Source organism: Lissotriton vulgaris, chromosome 1_1 (assembly GCF_964263255.1).
Source record: "Lissotriton vulgaris chromosome 1_1, aLisVul1.2, whole genome shotgun sequence".
In the NCBI taxonomy this organism is placed as follows: Eukaryota; Metazoa; Chordata; class Amphibia; order Caudata; family Salamandridae; genus Lissotriton; species Lissotriton vulgaris.
Window position 1 is genome coordinate 1,942,135,863 of NC_141685.1, and position 17,064 is coordinate 1,942,152,926.

The 17,064-nt window shown below is 41.9% G+C and overlaps 1 protein-coding gene across 1 annotated transcript in view; it reads right to left on the minus strand.

Annotated features, from left to right (window-relative positions):
* Positions 1–17,064, minus strand: part of LOC147751412 (transient receptor potential cation channel subfamily A member 1-like) — a 978,460-nt gene that overhangs the window by 664,931 nt on the left and 296,465 nt on the right. Inside the window, exon 4 of the mRNA XM_086938479.1 lies at positions 868–988. Within this exon, the coding sequence (XP_086794605.1) occupies positions 868–887 (20 nt within the window). The 5' untranslated portion in view covers positions 888–988. The remainder of the gene's footprint in view (positions 1–867; positions 989–17,064) is intronic.

Sequence of the window (17,064 nt, forward strand, 5' to 3'; positions counted from 1 at the left end):
TTTTTAAATGTTTGCTAATGAAATTGTATTAATACATGTAATAATAGAGATTAGTCACACAATAATGCACTGCTTCAATAGAAATGTAGCCCTTTTCACATATTTTCCCTCATCTTATAACTGAAGATGTGGTGCTAAATAATTTCACGTATGGCTGATGTTACTATTTTACAAAAGTTCACTGTTTAGCTAACATACAATTTGTTTTATTAGAAGGTTATAAATGTAGTCATGTTCGTGGGAAAAAGGAGCTTGTATGTGGTTACTATTTCAAATATTGTTCACACTTCAAAGTAACTGCCTGTAGTTGATTGTTTAGTACTTGGGAAAGGAAGAGGAGAGCCTGTTCTCAGAAGAATTCTTAAAGCTGATTAGAAGCGAGGAGGAGAAAATGCAACATGGACTCCGATATTTCGTTTCAACTGTGTATTTTAGTTTGTGTTCCTAGAGTAGGATACATTTGTATGTTTGCTTTTTCTAGACATCTTTTTCCCCTCGATGCCATACCTGCTCACAACTTCAAGGCTGAATTCTGAAGGCTTCATGCTGAATGCAGAAAGCTGATTTGCCAACCTTTTAAAACTTCTGATACTTTGTTGGCAGGTCACATTGGTCTCTGGAGAAATTCTGTCAGACTCTAGTTTGGCAGCTATGGAGCATCTACCAAAAACAGGTGAATGCCATGTCCGCATTAATTATAGCCGAGATTACAGTCTAAATAAGCTGGGTGGAACTTCCTACAATTTTTGGCGAATGTCCCACATCCACCAACCTCGAAATAACCCCTCTTTCTTTTATTGCAATACAGCTTTCATTTTAGACTCAAATAGTATTTCAACAACAGGAATAGTCTTCCTAAAATCATACCTACTCCGGAGGCTTGCCATCACTTGATGTCCAGATGCGTGCTGTTGCACCACACGTTGCAAGACGTCTGTCTTGCCATCTACAATCAAAGGGACTGTATTTGCCCAAAACGCGCTGTATTCTAAGAAAAAAATAAAGACTGTGTGGATAAATACAATTTAATAACGAACACCGTGCAATATACAATCATACATCATACAGTATTAACATGAGTGGCTTTCATTGCATGTCTAGTCTGCCTATAATTGCACTTAGAATAGCCACATAATGAATCCGGTAAAACGTCAAAGGTTTCAGTTTGTTTCACACTGGCCTCGGCGAGATTCCGTTGTAACACTGTGAAAAAAGGCACTTCTTTTGAAAAATACACGCATGAGTTTAGTCACGTTTCAATGCGACCACTGCGCACCAAATAGGCGCTGCTCTCACAAACAAACATATATTTTTATTGTGCTATTTTAGTCCGACATTCAGCACTTCATATTTACATTTTTCAGCAAGAAATGGCATATCTCACTAGGGCTTTCTGCTTTTATTTAGAAAATACAAAGATGTTGGTAGCGCCAACAGAGGTGACCTTTCCGTCCCCAAAGGTTATACATTGAAATACATGAGACTAGTCGTCAAGTCTGAAAGCAAACGAAAAATCCCCATCGTACCCCAGGGGTACGGAGACTGATCAGGTTCAGGCTTTCCAGACGGACGGGGGCCCCAGCAGTATCAGGCGAGGCTTTGTCAAGGTTAGGGCTGCCCCCTCAGGTCTGCCCCCTCAGGTCTGCCCAATCCTGCCTTAATCAGTTCACGCTGCAGCACTGCAGAAACGCATGTCAGACCAGGGAGCGCGCTCTGATAACATATTGCTTTCGAAAGTAGTCAAAGAGCATGCTGTAGAATGCAGCAAAGCCGGCTACGTTCTATATTCCCTTTTCAGTGCACTTCATAGATTTTTGGTGCACCTCCAGAAACGAATTACACAGAGCTACTCCTACATTCCATAGGCCCTTTGAGGTGCAGTCCAGCAGTAGGAGCACAACAAATTGTTTAGTAAGCAAGACAGACGCAACCAGTGCTTAATTTGAGTCGGGGGTTTCCGGTGCTCATCATCGGCACTTAATCTTCAACACCAGCACTTATGCCAGCTGCCACATGGTGGCACTATTAATGTAAATTATATATGAGCTGATCAAAAGTTGTTTATTAATTCAATATATATTAAAACTGGCTGATGCCTGCTGTCCAAGCCATTCTTGTAGCATTGGGGGTCTCAAATAGTCTCAGTTGTCACACTTGTAGCAGTGTGATGTTTGTGTGGGCTGGTCCTGTCACTCACTGGCAGCGCTGGTACCTGCTATGGGTGGTGCAAGGTGCAGTGGACTCCTGACGAGGCCCTTGGCATTATTATTTTTTTTTACTAATTAAGCACTGGATGCACCCCATTCTGCCTATGAAGCTATCCCTCCTCTGATGTAAGTGAAGATGACTGGGATGCAAACAAGCATTGTCAAAGCCAGTAAGTCACAGCATTCCCAATGCTATGGGGCATGGAAAAAGATAGTTAAAAAAAGCTTTTGATGCGGATGAAAATAGCAAAAAGCATCCGCACAATTTTATATGGGCTTGCATGCGTGTAGCGCACACCAACAAAATGATGTGGCTGCTGTTTTCTTTTTAGTTACTGATTTAAGTTTGATCAGTAACTTAAAAGAAAAAGAAAATGTTTTTTATTAAAAGAAAGTGGGTGGGGTAGAAAGAATTAGGGGGCGGAAGGGAGCTGGGGGTCCTGAAGTAACATGGGGGAGGGTGGCCTGTGGCACCATGGGGGCTCAAGTAGGAGGTGGAAGCAAAACAGGGGATTCGGGTGTGTGATGAACAACATGAGGGATCCCTTTTGGGAAAGCAAAATGGAGGGCCAACGGTGGAGGAAGCAACACAAAGGGCACAGGTGAGGGGGAAAGGAGGAAGGGAGAGAGCAAAGTAAAGTGCTAAGGGATAGCAATAGGGATGAAAGAGGGAGAAGCACACGGTCAAGAAAGGAACACATGGGTAGTGGAGGCAAAAGAAAGAAACACCAGAACATTACAGGTGAGAGAAGTACATGAGGGAGACAGCTGGAAAACACAAGCACTCTAATGGAGTCTTTAAACAAAAAGAAAAAATTAGCACCTGAAAAGAAGAAGAGGAAAGGCACACGTAAGGAGTCGATGCTCCATTAGAGGGCTGTCGTGACCGGGTTTTTAGTTCTATTTCTGAGTGATGGTGACTTTAGCTTGCTACCATCCTAGATCCCTATTCTTAGCTTGTTTTGGTCCTTTTTAGGCCTCTTTTCAGACCTAAAAGCATAAACTAGAGGATAGCCTCTTTATATGATGATAGATCCCTTATTTCTGACTCTAATCCATCTATTGCCTATTGGTTTTGACATAATTATGTGTCCTTTCATCATTTTCAGGCCTGAAGACCTATAGTAAAGGGTGGATCCTGTAGTTCTGACTTTATATTATCTATTGGTAGGGTTTGTGTATGTATCTTGATAGAGCTATGTGTCTATTTCATCCTTTCCGGGCCTACAAGGCCCAGAACCAGAGAGACTCCATTTTGCTTTCTGCCTCTGCTGACTGAGGCGCTTGCAGGGTAAAGGTAATGTTTATAGTTAAGCCTGTTGTGTGCTAGAGAAAAGCCAGCGGAGACTGGTTCTTATCGAAGAAATGTGTTTGTCTCTTGGGCCCAGACGTAACATGCAGATGGCCACTGCGGTTGCGCGGAGAGCCTTGGAGCTGGCACAAGAATTCGGTGGGGGGTAGTTTATTTTGGAAATTTCCATGAGTAGAGAGCACTCTATATTATCGAAGTGCAGAGAGGCAGAGTGGTCAGATGGATCTTGGAATGGTAGAAGTCAGAAGCAGTTGCAGTCAGAAGCCGTTGTGGGCAGAAGCAGTTACTTGTCAGAAGCAGTTGCAGGCAGAAGGAGTCACAGTGAGAAGGAGCTGGTCAGAATAAGTTGCTTTGCAGTTGGAGTAAAATGCTTTGGAGACAGAATGAAGTTACATCATGAGAGATCAGTTGGAGCAGGGAGTTAACAGCTGGAGTTTGGAGTGATACCTTTTGGAAGAGACTGAATTTATATCGTGGATTAGTCTGTGGGAGCAGCTGGAGTGAGTTGGACATTGGAGCTGGAACAATCAGACAGAGTGAAGAAGCTAGTGGAGCAGATGGTTATCAGAGCGGCAGAAACTATATCATTAGACTGAAGTTGGAAGGTGAAGACAGTTCGTGGGAGAGAGGAATCCAGTGCAGAGTGATCGGTGCAGATGTGTGTTCAAGAGTGCAGGGGAGAATCTGAGATGAGCCAAGGCACAGACAAGAGAGGGACCCAGATGACAGCTAGAACAAGACTTCATAATAATCAGGTGATATCTGTCCTGTTATTTTAGTGCCCATATAAATATACATTAATCCTTTCCTTTATTTCCTAGGCTATATTCCCCACTGTATTGTTGCACTGATTAACCCCTTTTCTTTTAGCGATGTGCAGTCCTGTTATAATCCATTATTTTCCTTTTCAGCTACCTGCAGTTCCAATATTCTTTTAGCTATATGTGCATGCGTTAGTAATCTGATTATAAAGCTTTCTTGTTTGTCATTCTAAGAAAGAGACCCCGCAGATTTGTGTATTCCTTAGATCTGTCTATTTCCCTTTACTTTTCAGGCTATTTCTAGATTGCTAGTTATTGTGATGTTATAATTTGCTATTGTGTAATAAAGGGACCCCAGTTCTTAGTGAACAGCTGTGCATGTGTTATTTCTTCATGTCTAACCTTTCTTCTAGCCAGATGCTGTTATATGGACGGATGTGTTTCCCGTCCAGGTAAGTGGTAACTGATCAAGGGAGCAAGGAGCGCCTAAATCAGGGAATAACCTTTGCATATAGTAATCACATTTGGTTGTTATCTTCTAGTACAGAGCTAACCCTTCTTTTTACCCAAATGCTGACAGGAGAAGGATGTGACATTCCCTTCCCTGCAGATAATTGAGCATGGAAGATTGTGTGTAGATCAGGTCAGGAGATAACCTCTGAATGCTACAATTTGGCCATTCTTGTGTGAGAGGATTGGATCTCTTATTCGCCACATAAGGGATAACAATTGTATATGAGACACCCTCAGTAGATATTAGACATATAGAGAAACTTCCCAAGAGAGGGAGAGAGAGAGCACCAAAGGTATTCATAGGACAGAGATTGCCGCTAGAGATAGTGGCATTAGTGAGAGCATTGATTGTGGTCAATGTGTATACCCGCTGGATTACAGGCTTGTGAGAGATTGCCGCTAGAGAGAGTGGCATTAGTGAGAGCATTGATTGTGGTCAATGTGTATACCCGCGGGATTGCGGCTTGTGAGAGATTGCCACTAGAGAGAGTGGCATTAGTGAGAGCATTGATTGTGGTCAATGTGTATTCGCACCAGATTGTGACGGAAGTCAGAGCACCGGGAGGATACGGTGTGTAGTGAGATTGCTGCTAGAGAGAGTGGCATTAATGAGAGCATTGATTGTGGTCAATGTACCCACCGGATTGTGGCTTGCATGAGCACCGATTGTGGTCGGTGTGTAATGGTAGATGCATTAGAACTGCTCTCCACCATGAGGGAGAGAGTAGCATAGTCTAGGTCAGATTGCCGCGAGACTATAAGGTGAGATCATAGGATGTGACATGGAATTCCTTAGTAATTAGTGAGTATTCCTAGTAATCCTATAGATTTAGTGGTGTTTTTGATGATATGAGCCTGTATATTGCTAATTCCCCATCCCCAGGAAGGTACCTAGGTACTGTGGTAAGTAGGCTCTGGGGAGGGAGATGCTTACGTTTCGGCTGGATTGGTGGTGTCTTGGTGAGCTGGTGATATCTGGTCTGAAAATCCGGTCGTTACAAGGGCAAATACAAGAAGAGAATGGAAAGCAAAACACAACTATTGGTAAGCAATAGGCGGGCTCTTAGCCCATTATAAATAAACATTACATCTCGCAACAGACAGCGCTTAGGCTGTCTAGTAGACAAGACCTCAAAATGTATATTATGAATGCCTGTAGATCTGTTATTGTAGTTTCCTTTAAATGAACAAATACATTTTCACAAAATTAAGTAAACATACATTCTACTCTCAAACTCTTGGCTTTCAACTCTCATCAACATCATTATATGGATTTGAAAAACGTTTTTGACCATATAGGACAATGAACAGGAATAACACTTTTGTGATGTCCTCCTCTTTAAACTGGGTTACCGGTTGGGGGGGGGGAAGCCACAATCCTTGTCAGGATGAAGTCATAAGCAAACCCCAAATTAACCTGTGCTCAGCCCTCTGGGAGCTTGGCGCAGAGCAGGTGGGTTTAACTTAGAGGCAGTGTGTAAAGTATTTATTCAGCACTTCAAACCGTAATAACGTGAAAACACAACACATGAAAAATCCCACACCAATTAAGAAAAATAAAGTAAATTGTAATAAATAAAACAAGATAAGACAACAAAAATCCAATTGGCAGAAACAGAGATGTGCAATATGCAATTTTAAAGATTTAAGTGAAAATAGAACCAAAAAGCACAGAGCACCAACTGTGCTTATCTGGTCGCGTTGTACCAGTACATGTTCAGGCTGCGTGCAATGTAACGTGGGCCGGCTACAGGGACACAACCTTAAATTACGGTTGCAAACAGATGCAGAATCCCATGTTGAATATGCATTGCGCAGCAGAGACGATGTGTCTTGCAGCAGCGGTTCTGGGGATCTGTGAAGTTTGAGGCAATATCCTTGCATGGAGATACGGTGCAAAGTGGCAGTTCTGATGTATTGCGTTAGGTGAGGTGGTGTCCATGTGTAGAGATGCAGCAGTCTGATGGGCTGCATTGTGAAGTCTTTGCAACTGGGAAGTCTGCGCAGCACAGGCGATGCGTCATTTTGAGGGTGATACATTGAACAGCTAATGTGATGTGCCAATTTTGAGAGAGATGTGCCACTCTACGGAGAAGATGGATCAGTTCTACTGGAAACAAAATGAGCTGACAGCACCTTCAGGCCCACTTCCAAGTGTCCAGGAATGGAGTGGCACCACGTGAGAAGGTCTGGGGTGCCACCACTTGAGAAGGCAGGCCTCATAGATGGCAGATTCTAGGTGATGGGTTCAAGGTTGTTGGATGCCTGTTATATGTCTGAAGATTCTGATTAGGAGGCCAGCCACTTGCCCATGGAGTCACTCTAGGGTACTGGATTTAGAGATGCAGGTCCAGTCCTTCTCACCCAGGCAAGCGGACAGCAGGGCAGCAGGTCAGCATAGCAGGGCAATAGTCATTTGGAGCAGCAGTCCAACAGAGTGGCAGACCTTTCAATAGCAGAGCAGTCCTTCTTACTGGCAGCTTGTATGGGGGTAACAAAAGGCCAGTGTCAAACCCTTTGTGAAAGTGTGCTGAGGCATGACCTTCGTGATGTGCAAGTGTGGTAGGTAACATCTCCTCCCCCTCTTTATCTCAGAGGGGCCCGTCCTGCCAACACCTATCTTCCCTTCATCTCATTGTCTTAGAGCGATACATAAAGGCCAACTTCCAGCTATTCATAGTCATGTGACTCAGGAGCAAGCTGCAGACACCAAATGGTTAGGACAAGAAAAAGCCAACTTTCCAAGAATGTCATTTTCAGGATTGTGATTAAAGATTCGACTCTACCATTAAAGAGGGCTTTTAATAACAATTCTTTAGACATTGGGTAATAATGTAATCCAATGTTACCCTATGGCGAGAGCTAGGCCTCACAGAAGTGAAAAACAATTTTAATAGTTTTTCACTATCAGGACATGTAAAACCTTAAAAATATATGTCTAACTTTTTGAACACACTGCACCCTGCCATATGAGCTGTCCCGGGCTATCTTAGTAGTGGCTTATGAGTATTAAAACAAAGGTTTGGGGTCTGAAAAGGGTTTATTTTGCCATTGTAAGGACAGGTTGTAATGGCAGGCCTGAGGCATGTTTAAAGGACTACTTAAGTGTGTGGCACAATCGGTTTTGCCAGTCCACTAGTACCATTTAATTGACAGGACCTGGGTACATGTAGTACCACTCTACTAGGGATGTACAAGTAAATTAAAGAGGCCAATTGGGTGTAAGCCAATCAATCATGTTTTAATGAGGGAGCAGAAGCACTTTAGCACTTGGTAGCAGTGGTAAACAGCTTAGAGTCCTAAAAGCCAACAAAAATGGGTTCAGGAAACAGAAAGGTGAACAGAAAAACTTTGGGGATGATCCTGCAGAACGGGTCAAGTCTAATATCCTCCTTTCCAGTTGCTATACAGGTGGTTGGCACAGTATGGGAGAGCTGGGACATAAACATGGTATTGCATTAGAATTGCATTTATGTACCACTCAATAAGAGTTTACTGCTCATTGTCTTAGCTAAAGCTGATGAGTCAGCGTAGAGAAGGCAACCTGAGCTCAGGTCCGTTACAAACTGTCTTGTGCTAGTCTTTTTGAAGTGACTTTATATAGAGTTCACAACCCTGAAATTGGGTTCAATATAGCTGAGTATGGATTGTCTGATACTAAAAAATGTGGGGTTGAAGATAGTACTGGACATCACACTTGCAGTAGAGAGATAAGACAAATCCTGGCCTTTGGATAATAGTATTAGAAGGAAAGTGTTTTATTGGTTGTACGGGGAAGAAATGGTTTAGAAAATAAGCAATTTTAATAAACATCCCTGTTAGGCTCAAGTAGTCAAGACTGCTCTTCAGGACTAAATTGGAGCTGAGAAGCCTCGCCCCCCTATCAGTATGTTGACTGGTGAGACTTAAAACACTATTGTAACATTAGTCCCCTCACCCTGGGTTACCAAGATTAGTAGTTGTAAAAATGGTGGATATATTAATCGAATACCTGCTAAAACTGTTAAGCATCACCACCTCCCACCCTCTTATCTTAACCCTTTAGCGGGTCCACCTTTGCCCATGCATTCTTTACGATAAATAGCAGAGCCTGAGTGCACCAGAACACTATATGCTAGATGTTGCCTCACGCTTGGTGCTTGCCCTTAGACAGACTAGCTTGACATGAAAAATCACCTGCTGCTAATGAAGGCTTAACCAACCCATATTCTCATTCCATTAGTTCCCTCTTTGCTCTACGATTATATTGTTATGTATTCTAAGTAGATATTTGAAAGGAAATAGATGTACTTCTGAGTTTAATATCACCTAATCAGCGTCTTTTTTTAATAATCTTTCTATTTAGAATTTATGATACCCGCATAAACAATAAGATGTCTTAGAGGCATGTTGTGCGCATATTGAGTCTAAGACCTTGAGTTAACGTTTAATGTTTTTGTAGGGTAAGTCAAAAATACAGATTGATACTGATATGCTATTAAGGTGCCAAACGCCTAGCCACCAAAAAGGCTTGGGCTCGTGCTGAGCATATGGGTGAGCAAGTGGCCGGTCTAAAATGTATGAAAGTTTTCTTAAGGTGACAATTGCTTAGTTAACTATATGGATGGTGTAGTTCACATTGTGGTGGCAGGCCCTGTTTCTAATGTGTACTGTTAATGTCAGGTGAAATGTGGGTACAGAATTTCTTGTTGAACAGAGGTAGTATAGCCTGGTTCATTGCTAATGTTTAGGTATATCCGTGCCACATTGTTCAGTTCTTTTATTTGTTTCGAAGGTTAAAAACCATCATGAAAATACATAATAATAATAGTACATAATCTTATAAAAACTTTCTGAACAACATGACATTTTTAAAAAGTGCATCAGGTTAAAAAAGAGTTTTTGTGAATAGTAGAACCAGAGTACAAATGACACAAGACCCCTTATAACTTTTTAGGTACCTCCCGGTCCCACCAATTTCATCAACCCCTTGTGTTTCTCAGTTTAAAAGCAATTTTAAGAAAACTTATGATAGCAAATAGAGTTCGCGTTTCAGTGGCTCTTTGCAAAAAGAGTAAAGCAGATTTAGCATGGATAATATTTGAGTCCTTTAAAACCCCCACTAAGAATCTTTGACGCGGTGTTTTATAAAAAGAACACAATAATACAAAATGAAGGGTGTCCTGCGGAGACCTATTGTCGCAGCCGCAGGCACCCTTCTGCTCAATTGTTTGAGTGAACCCCGATGGATAAGCTAAAATATGGTGCAACCTATTGAGCCTAAAACGAGTCATTAAAAACCTCTCGTGTTGACTGTACATTAAAAAGAGGTACGGTTCCATGCCTGCATGATTAGAAACAAGCGAATGAGCAGCTGTCGAGGGTTTAGTAGAGTCAAACACCCTCCTCCTGCCATCAAATTTTTCCAGCAATTGCCTTTGTATAGTGAGTCTGGAGTATATGTCCACAGTGGAGGGGTCCAGAAATAGCCTTTGTTCATCGATATCCCCCAAGGTGTCTTTGACGTATTTCAGCCAGGGGATTTGGAGCCAGTTCTCTTTCCTCAGGCAATCCTGGATGATCTGTCTGGATAATTCCGCATTGGGGTTTGCCCATATTTTGAGCCAGGCCAGTATAGGTCTCAGTCTAATCAGGTCAGCTATATATGTAGTTCCCAGCTCTTCGTGCGTTATTGCTGCGGGGATGCTCAGCGGAAGTTTTAGCAATTTTTTTAGGAATTTATCTTCCTCTCTTTGAATTGGTTGTGCATCCCTGAAGCCCCACACTTCTGCTCCATAGATGGTCTTTGAGATGCTGACTGATCTATACAATGTCATCACCTGCTCTGGGGACCAACGTCCCATTCGACGGGTGAAGTTTAGTATGGCTCCGTTAGCTGAAACTAGCCTCCTCGCCCTCTCCTCTATCAGAGGGGCGAACTTTAACTTCTCATCGAATAAAAGGCCCAGATACGGGAATGTTTTAACATTGTCCAAGACATGATCCCCTAGTTTAAAAACAAATTTCTTCTGTGGTTTCTTCCCCGCTATCATGATGAAAGATTTAGTCATATTGACAGAAAGGTCCAGCTTCCTCATGAAATCGGAGAAACCCTTGATTAAGAGCTGCAGGCCAACAGCCGTTTATGCTAGGAGGACCGCGTCATCAGCGTACAAAAGTACCGGCAGATGACGCAAGCCACCTTTGGGCAGTCAGTTCCCAGTGCTATCAGGGCACTCTCCAAGCCATTTATATAGAGGGAGAACAGGAATGGCGCCAGGGTACACCCCTGCCTCACCCCGCCCGAGCACGGGACGGGATCAGTACTCACCCCCTCCCCCCACACTGTAGCGGACCTTGGCAGTGGTGTTCCAGTGAAGCTCCCTCAAGATGTTAATAAGATCCGGATCGATTCCCAGGTTAGACATAATTAACCATAGTTTGGCTCTGTTGACATTGTCGAAAGCCGCTGCTAAGTCCATGAACCCCATATATATGGTGCCCTCAGTCGCCTTGGTGTACTTAGCAGTAGGAAGGTATAGGTTAAGGCATTGGTCACTAGTTGACCTACCTGTTCTAAACCCATACTGGGTGTCCACCATGATGTTGTGGGTGTCAGTCCATTCTATTAGGCGGTTGAGAAGCACCCTCTCAAGTACTTTGGCGGAGACATCGATAAGCGAGATTGGTCTGTAGCACTGCGGGCTGTCCCTACAGCCTTTCTTATGAATCGGGACAATCACCGCAGTGGACCATGATCTCGGCAGACCCGATTTAATTGCTGCATTCAGTACTCTTGTTACCATTGGGGCCCATAGCTCAGTATTGCTGAGAAATAAATCTGGGGGGGACCCATCCGGGCCTGGGGCTTTGTTTCGTGTCAGCCCTAGGATTGCTTTAAGTACTTCATCCAGTGAGAGTTCAAATTTTTCTGCCCTTGGGCCCCTCCATATTCCGTCACCAATGTCTACCTCCTGTTGGTTGTACAAGGATTTAAAATGGGCGATCCATTGTTCCGGAAGAATATTCGAACTAATAACTGGGGAGCTTGAGTCGTGAAAGCATAGTCTATTTATAATTTTCCAGAACTGTACATAGTCCTTATTTTCACCAGCCTCCCTTAGATCAGCCCAAACTTCATTTTGGAGAGTCGTTTTCCTTATCTTTACCTGGGTTTTATAGTCCTGTCTGCAGCGAGTGATTTCAACCTTGTCCCTTGGGGTCTTTTTTAGACTCTGTTTCAGGGCTCTTAGCGCTTCAGAGCAGTTATGATCAAACCATCTTGGCGTGGATAACTGTTTTACGGGCTTCTTTGTTTTCAATAGCCTCTCTACAATTTTGGTTAGGGATTCGAACGCCTCTACTACTCCTCTACCCTCTATTGTGTGATCTAAACAAGACTCTATGTGGGCTTTCCCTTCATCCACTAATTTGACATAAAATTCTTGGGGATTGATCACTGACCACCTTAATCGTCTACCTTGATCGATTGGTTGGATTTCTGTTTGATGGATCACCCCTGGGTCTTTTCTAATTAAATCCTTCCCTTTAGATTCTATTAGAATGGGGTGGTGATCACTAAAGGGACTCCACTCTGTCCTGGTATTTAAGATCTGTTCTCTAGCACAAGTGGAAATCATTATATAATCTATTATAGACCCACCACCTTTTCCCTTAAATGTTGGGATTGGGGATTCGCCTACCTTAAGAGCGGTTAGATCCATGACATGAGTGAGGGCAAAATTGTCTAGTAACTTCATCAGAGTTGTACCTTCTTTGCTGTGTGTAAAGTGGGGGCCCTTTTCTAGTGGACAAGCTGACCAATCAGGAGTTAGGGGAAGTAGTTTGGGGCCTAGATGACAATTAAAATCCCCCATCAGCAGGACAGTCGGTTCTGGCCCCTTCGTCCTTTTATCCAGTTCCTCATTTAGTCTACTCTCCAGCTCTGCCAATATTGGGAAGTTCCCCTCCACCGGCCCAGAGTTATAAAAATTTACAAACAGTATACTCTCCCCCTGGTGTAGAAGTCTAGCTGCTTGTATGTTATCTGACAGACAGTCTAGGTATGACCAAGTACCTTTCAGGTCTAAGTCTACATATAATACTAGACCTCCTTTAGCTCTTCCCGAATTAGTCCCTTGGGCAGGTCTAAAGAAACACTTATAGCCCTCCAATTGACATGGGTCCGAATCCCGTGCCCAAGTTTCTTGGAGCGCTATAACATGGAAGCGCCTTATGAATTCTAGCCACTCCTTGCTTTTTAGTTTGGCTTCCAGCCCTGCGATATTCCAAGATAGGATGGTCAAACCCTCCCTCTTCTCTTTACCTCTTGCAATGTGGGTTTCATTTAATCTATCCTCCCCAGCTTTTGGTGTGTCTATGATGTTTATTATATTTTCCCCCTGACTCCGAGGTGAGTCTAATCTCCCAGTTAGTGTGCTCTCTTCACTCCCACATTCGCCCCCTATTACTGGGCCTGGGCATCTACTAGTCGCCACACTTACTACAGAATTATTTTCTTTGGGTATAAGTCAATCTATATCCTCTAGTGATTGGATTGGGGCAAATCTGTTTCTCCATTGTGCATAATCTCTGGAGAAAAAGGGCTGTTCGGGGTGACTTGGTAGTCTAGGTCTATATGTGCGCTGTGGTCTAACCAGCGTCCACCCTCCTTCATCTCCCGCACGATTATTATTCCGGGACCTTGGGTAAAAATACCCAAGTGGGAGTCCACAGATAGTACTGGTTTGATTCCTGTTAGGATTATTCAGGATATACTCAACCAGACTAGTGTCCGTGAAGTTTGCCACTATACAGTCTCCTCTTATGTCTTTATTTCTCCCCCCGATCCAATTTACCCTTCTTACGTGTGCTATCTCACCTCTTTCCCCACTTTTTAAGGGTCTGTGAATGTTCAGCCACTTGGAGATTTTGGAAAGTAATTGGTAATGTGACTCTCTCTCGTTGGGCCTAATTTCTGGGACCCCTGCAAAAATGATTACAGAAGGACTTGCCTCGGGGTGTAAATCTATGTGTGGGGCGCGACTATTGGTGTTATAGAAGGGATCGGAGTCTGTATAACAGTGATTATAGTTCCCTTCCCTCTGGGGACGGTCTTCTTGTCTCCATTGCATTAGTGGTTGTAGGGGGGGTTTCTCCCTCTGCGTGTTGATCACACCTTGATTATGTCTCCCTCTAGAGTTGTCGTTAGTGCCCCCTTTAGGATTTAGGGCGGTGTTAGGGGCCTAATGTATCTGGGCAATAGCATGTTGAGTGTGGCTGACACAATTGTTATTTTGCACTCTCTTTGTATTTGCGTTGTCATTTGTGGCTTCCTCAGTTGATTGGGGTGGGTCAGTGGAGGTTTTTGCCAGTGTGTGCTCTAGTGCCTTGGATTGTTTAGAGAGCTCACACATTATTTTATCCACCTTACTTATTATAGGCTTTAATTGAGCCGCAATGAAGGATTCTAACTGTTTTTTGAGATCTGTGACTAATGACTCGATCCACCCTGGTGGAATGGGTTCTGCTTGGGAGTTATTTTCAACTATTATATGTACTTGTATACGTATTGGTGGATTGTCTCTTTCTAGTGCTTTCCTCTGTCTCTGGGACCCCTTGTTCCTCCCCAATCGCTTCCTTTTTTTCTGATGGGTCGTTTCATTAAGCTCAGAGGTTTCTGGGCCTGAGGTTTGTGCACAGGGGACATCCTCTATTTCGTTGTTTGTATGGGATGCACTACCCTGGGTATTTGGACTATCTACTGTTAATGAGTCTCTAGAAGGTGTTTGAGTGCTAACAATGATGTTGGGCGAGGAGGATAAACTCCGTTCCATACGTTCAATTTCCCCTGAGACTTTCTTTAACATTAAGTCAATTGCTGTGGGTTTGTTCCCCTTGGTTTCCACCCGTGTTGGTTTAGGGGTCGGTCTTTTATTTGATTTGTTCCCAGCTGAGCGTGTATTGGGATGGGTAGACATTGTTCCCTTATAGTTTCCTGCCTTATCACAACAGCTCTGCGCTACGTGGGTTTCTACCAGTCCTCTTGTGCAATGGCGTAGGGATTGCCACATTGGATGTATGGGGTATTTTCTGTCTTATCTATTTCCATAGGTGACGGACTGTCCAGTAGAAGTACAGTATAGGGAAAAATGCATGTTTCACACATAAATGTACTTGTGTGCCCCCATATTAATAATTTTAATTTGACAACAGACACTGAAGAAATGTTAACATTTTATTATAGGAACTCAGTAGAGCATACAACACATGACAATAAAACATGTAACCTTCTCCAGGAGGACAATATAACCAATGGGCGATTATTAATCTTGATTATTCTCTCACCTTCCCGTACAGTATAAACCCTGAAATGAGAGCTGGGTCGTGGGGAGGGAGGCAGTAAGAAAACCAAAAACCTGATTCAGAACATGAGTCATATCTCAGACTCAAAACTATTGTTCAACAGGCCAAAAGAAATGGCTAAAAAATAATATGCCTAGGCTAAAGCTGGGGTGCCACATCATGCCCAGACCAATCAAGGTTATAATAAACAGTAAGGGTATTCTCAATATGCATTCTCTACTGTTGTCAGTAGATTAATTTTGACATGATTCAAGAAAGGCTATGTGACATCAGTCAGTGAAAATATGTGCCATCTGTCATCCCATGACACCTTGTGCTTTGCTGGGTGCTATAAAAAAGCCTCAATTTTCAGTTTGAGCAGTTCCTTTTTTTGGAAAATGTAAATGGCTTCTTCTGCACTGTGGGGACTGGCAATGTCAGATTCCCATTTAGGATTTCATGTCTCCTATTGATGGATTTGTGTAATGTCATCTCTCTCTTTCTACGGAAGCCCAGCTGTGCTACCACTGTAGCCTTAAATTCAAATGACTTCCTTGGACCTCTTGTAGGCAGCCTATGAACCTTGTGAGCAAAAACCCTGAACTGCTTGCCTGACGGAGACATCAATTGATCATAAGTCTGGGATGCCTAAAAGGTGAGTATTTGAGGCTCTCATTGTGTGTCCCACACACTCTATCTGTGAGTCTATTTGGAGCAAGCAAGGTGTATACAGGATTTAAACTCTAGGTGGTCCTTATCAGCAGATTCCACACCCGCAACAGGAATCTCCAAGCACAATATTTAATTCAGTGCCCATTGGACATTACTTTGTGTTTGAAAATCCTTGTGTCCATGGATACAAAAGTGACATAAACTGAGGGATCTTTTCTCCATGTTTTCATTCTTGCTGTGTCCTGTAATTTTCGCAGGACTATGAAATTTAAGTACCTCCGCTGTGGGATGCCATCTGGAGCCATCTCCTTCTCCTCGGATCTGAAATACAGTTTTGGGGTAAAGAAGATTTTCTTGCCCATGTCCCTTTTTAGCTTTTCTTTGTATTTTTAGAAGCCATCATAAAGTACACAGCCTCTAAAGCTATGTTTATTCACACATTTCATTTGCAAGTGTTAATCAGTATGCAATTTATTGTAGTGTTTTGATTCTATATTTATATGTTTTGTGTGTTTTTAGTAAGAGAATTTATTAGTTATGAAATCATTGAAGTTTGTATTTTTTGTTGTATTAATGTATAAAAATAATGTTTTTCAATATTATTTTAGCAACGGAATATTAGGTCCTTAGGGGATAAGGGTGAGGAGAGTTATTTTTTTTTTATATTTGTAAGTACATTTCATAATGATTATTTTAATGGAATGCAAATTAATGTTGTACATTTTAAAGATATATATTGTTCCATTAATACTTATAATAAATGTTAATTTATAATAATTAAAATATATATTAATGGTATTACATTTTAAATACCAAAAAATATTTACATGATATCTTTTTAAAATAAAAAATGTATAAAATATTATTTTATAGCATAAAATAATTAGAATTTTTGCATATAACATTCAGAATGTTATACTTTTTGGGAAAATACATTTCCATAAAACATGCTGTATTTTTATGTTTGAAAATGATAATTTTATATTAAAAATATAAATCTATTTTTTTTGTTTAAAAAGTGGCTTGATATGTTTTTATATTATCGTTAATTATGGATTATTATTTTTAGATTTTATGGTTTGAAGTTTATGAATGGTAGAAACATATTTTAAAAATATATTTATTATTAATAGTAATAGAAATATTTTGTATGTGTTAATGTTTAAGTATGAATATATAGGTTTGTAGTTTTGGTTGGTGTATTTTTAGATTACATTTTTGGTTTTTTTACAGATAAAAAATGGTGTGATTATGGTGTATTGATAGTGTATGTAGA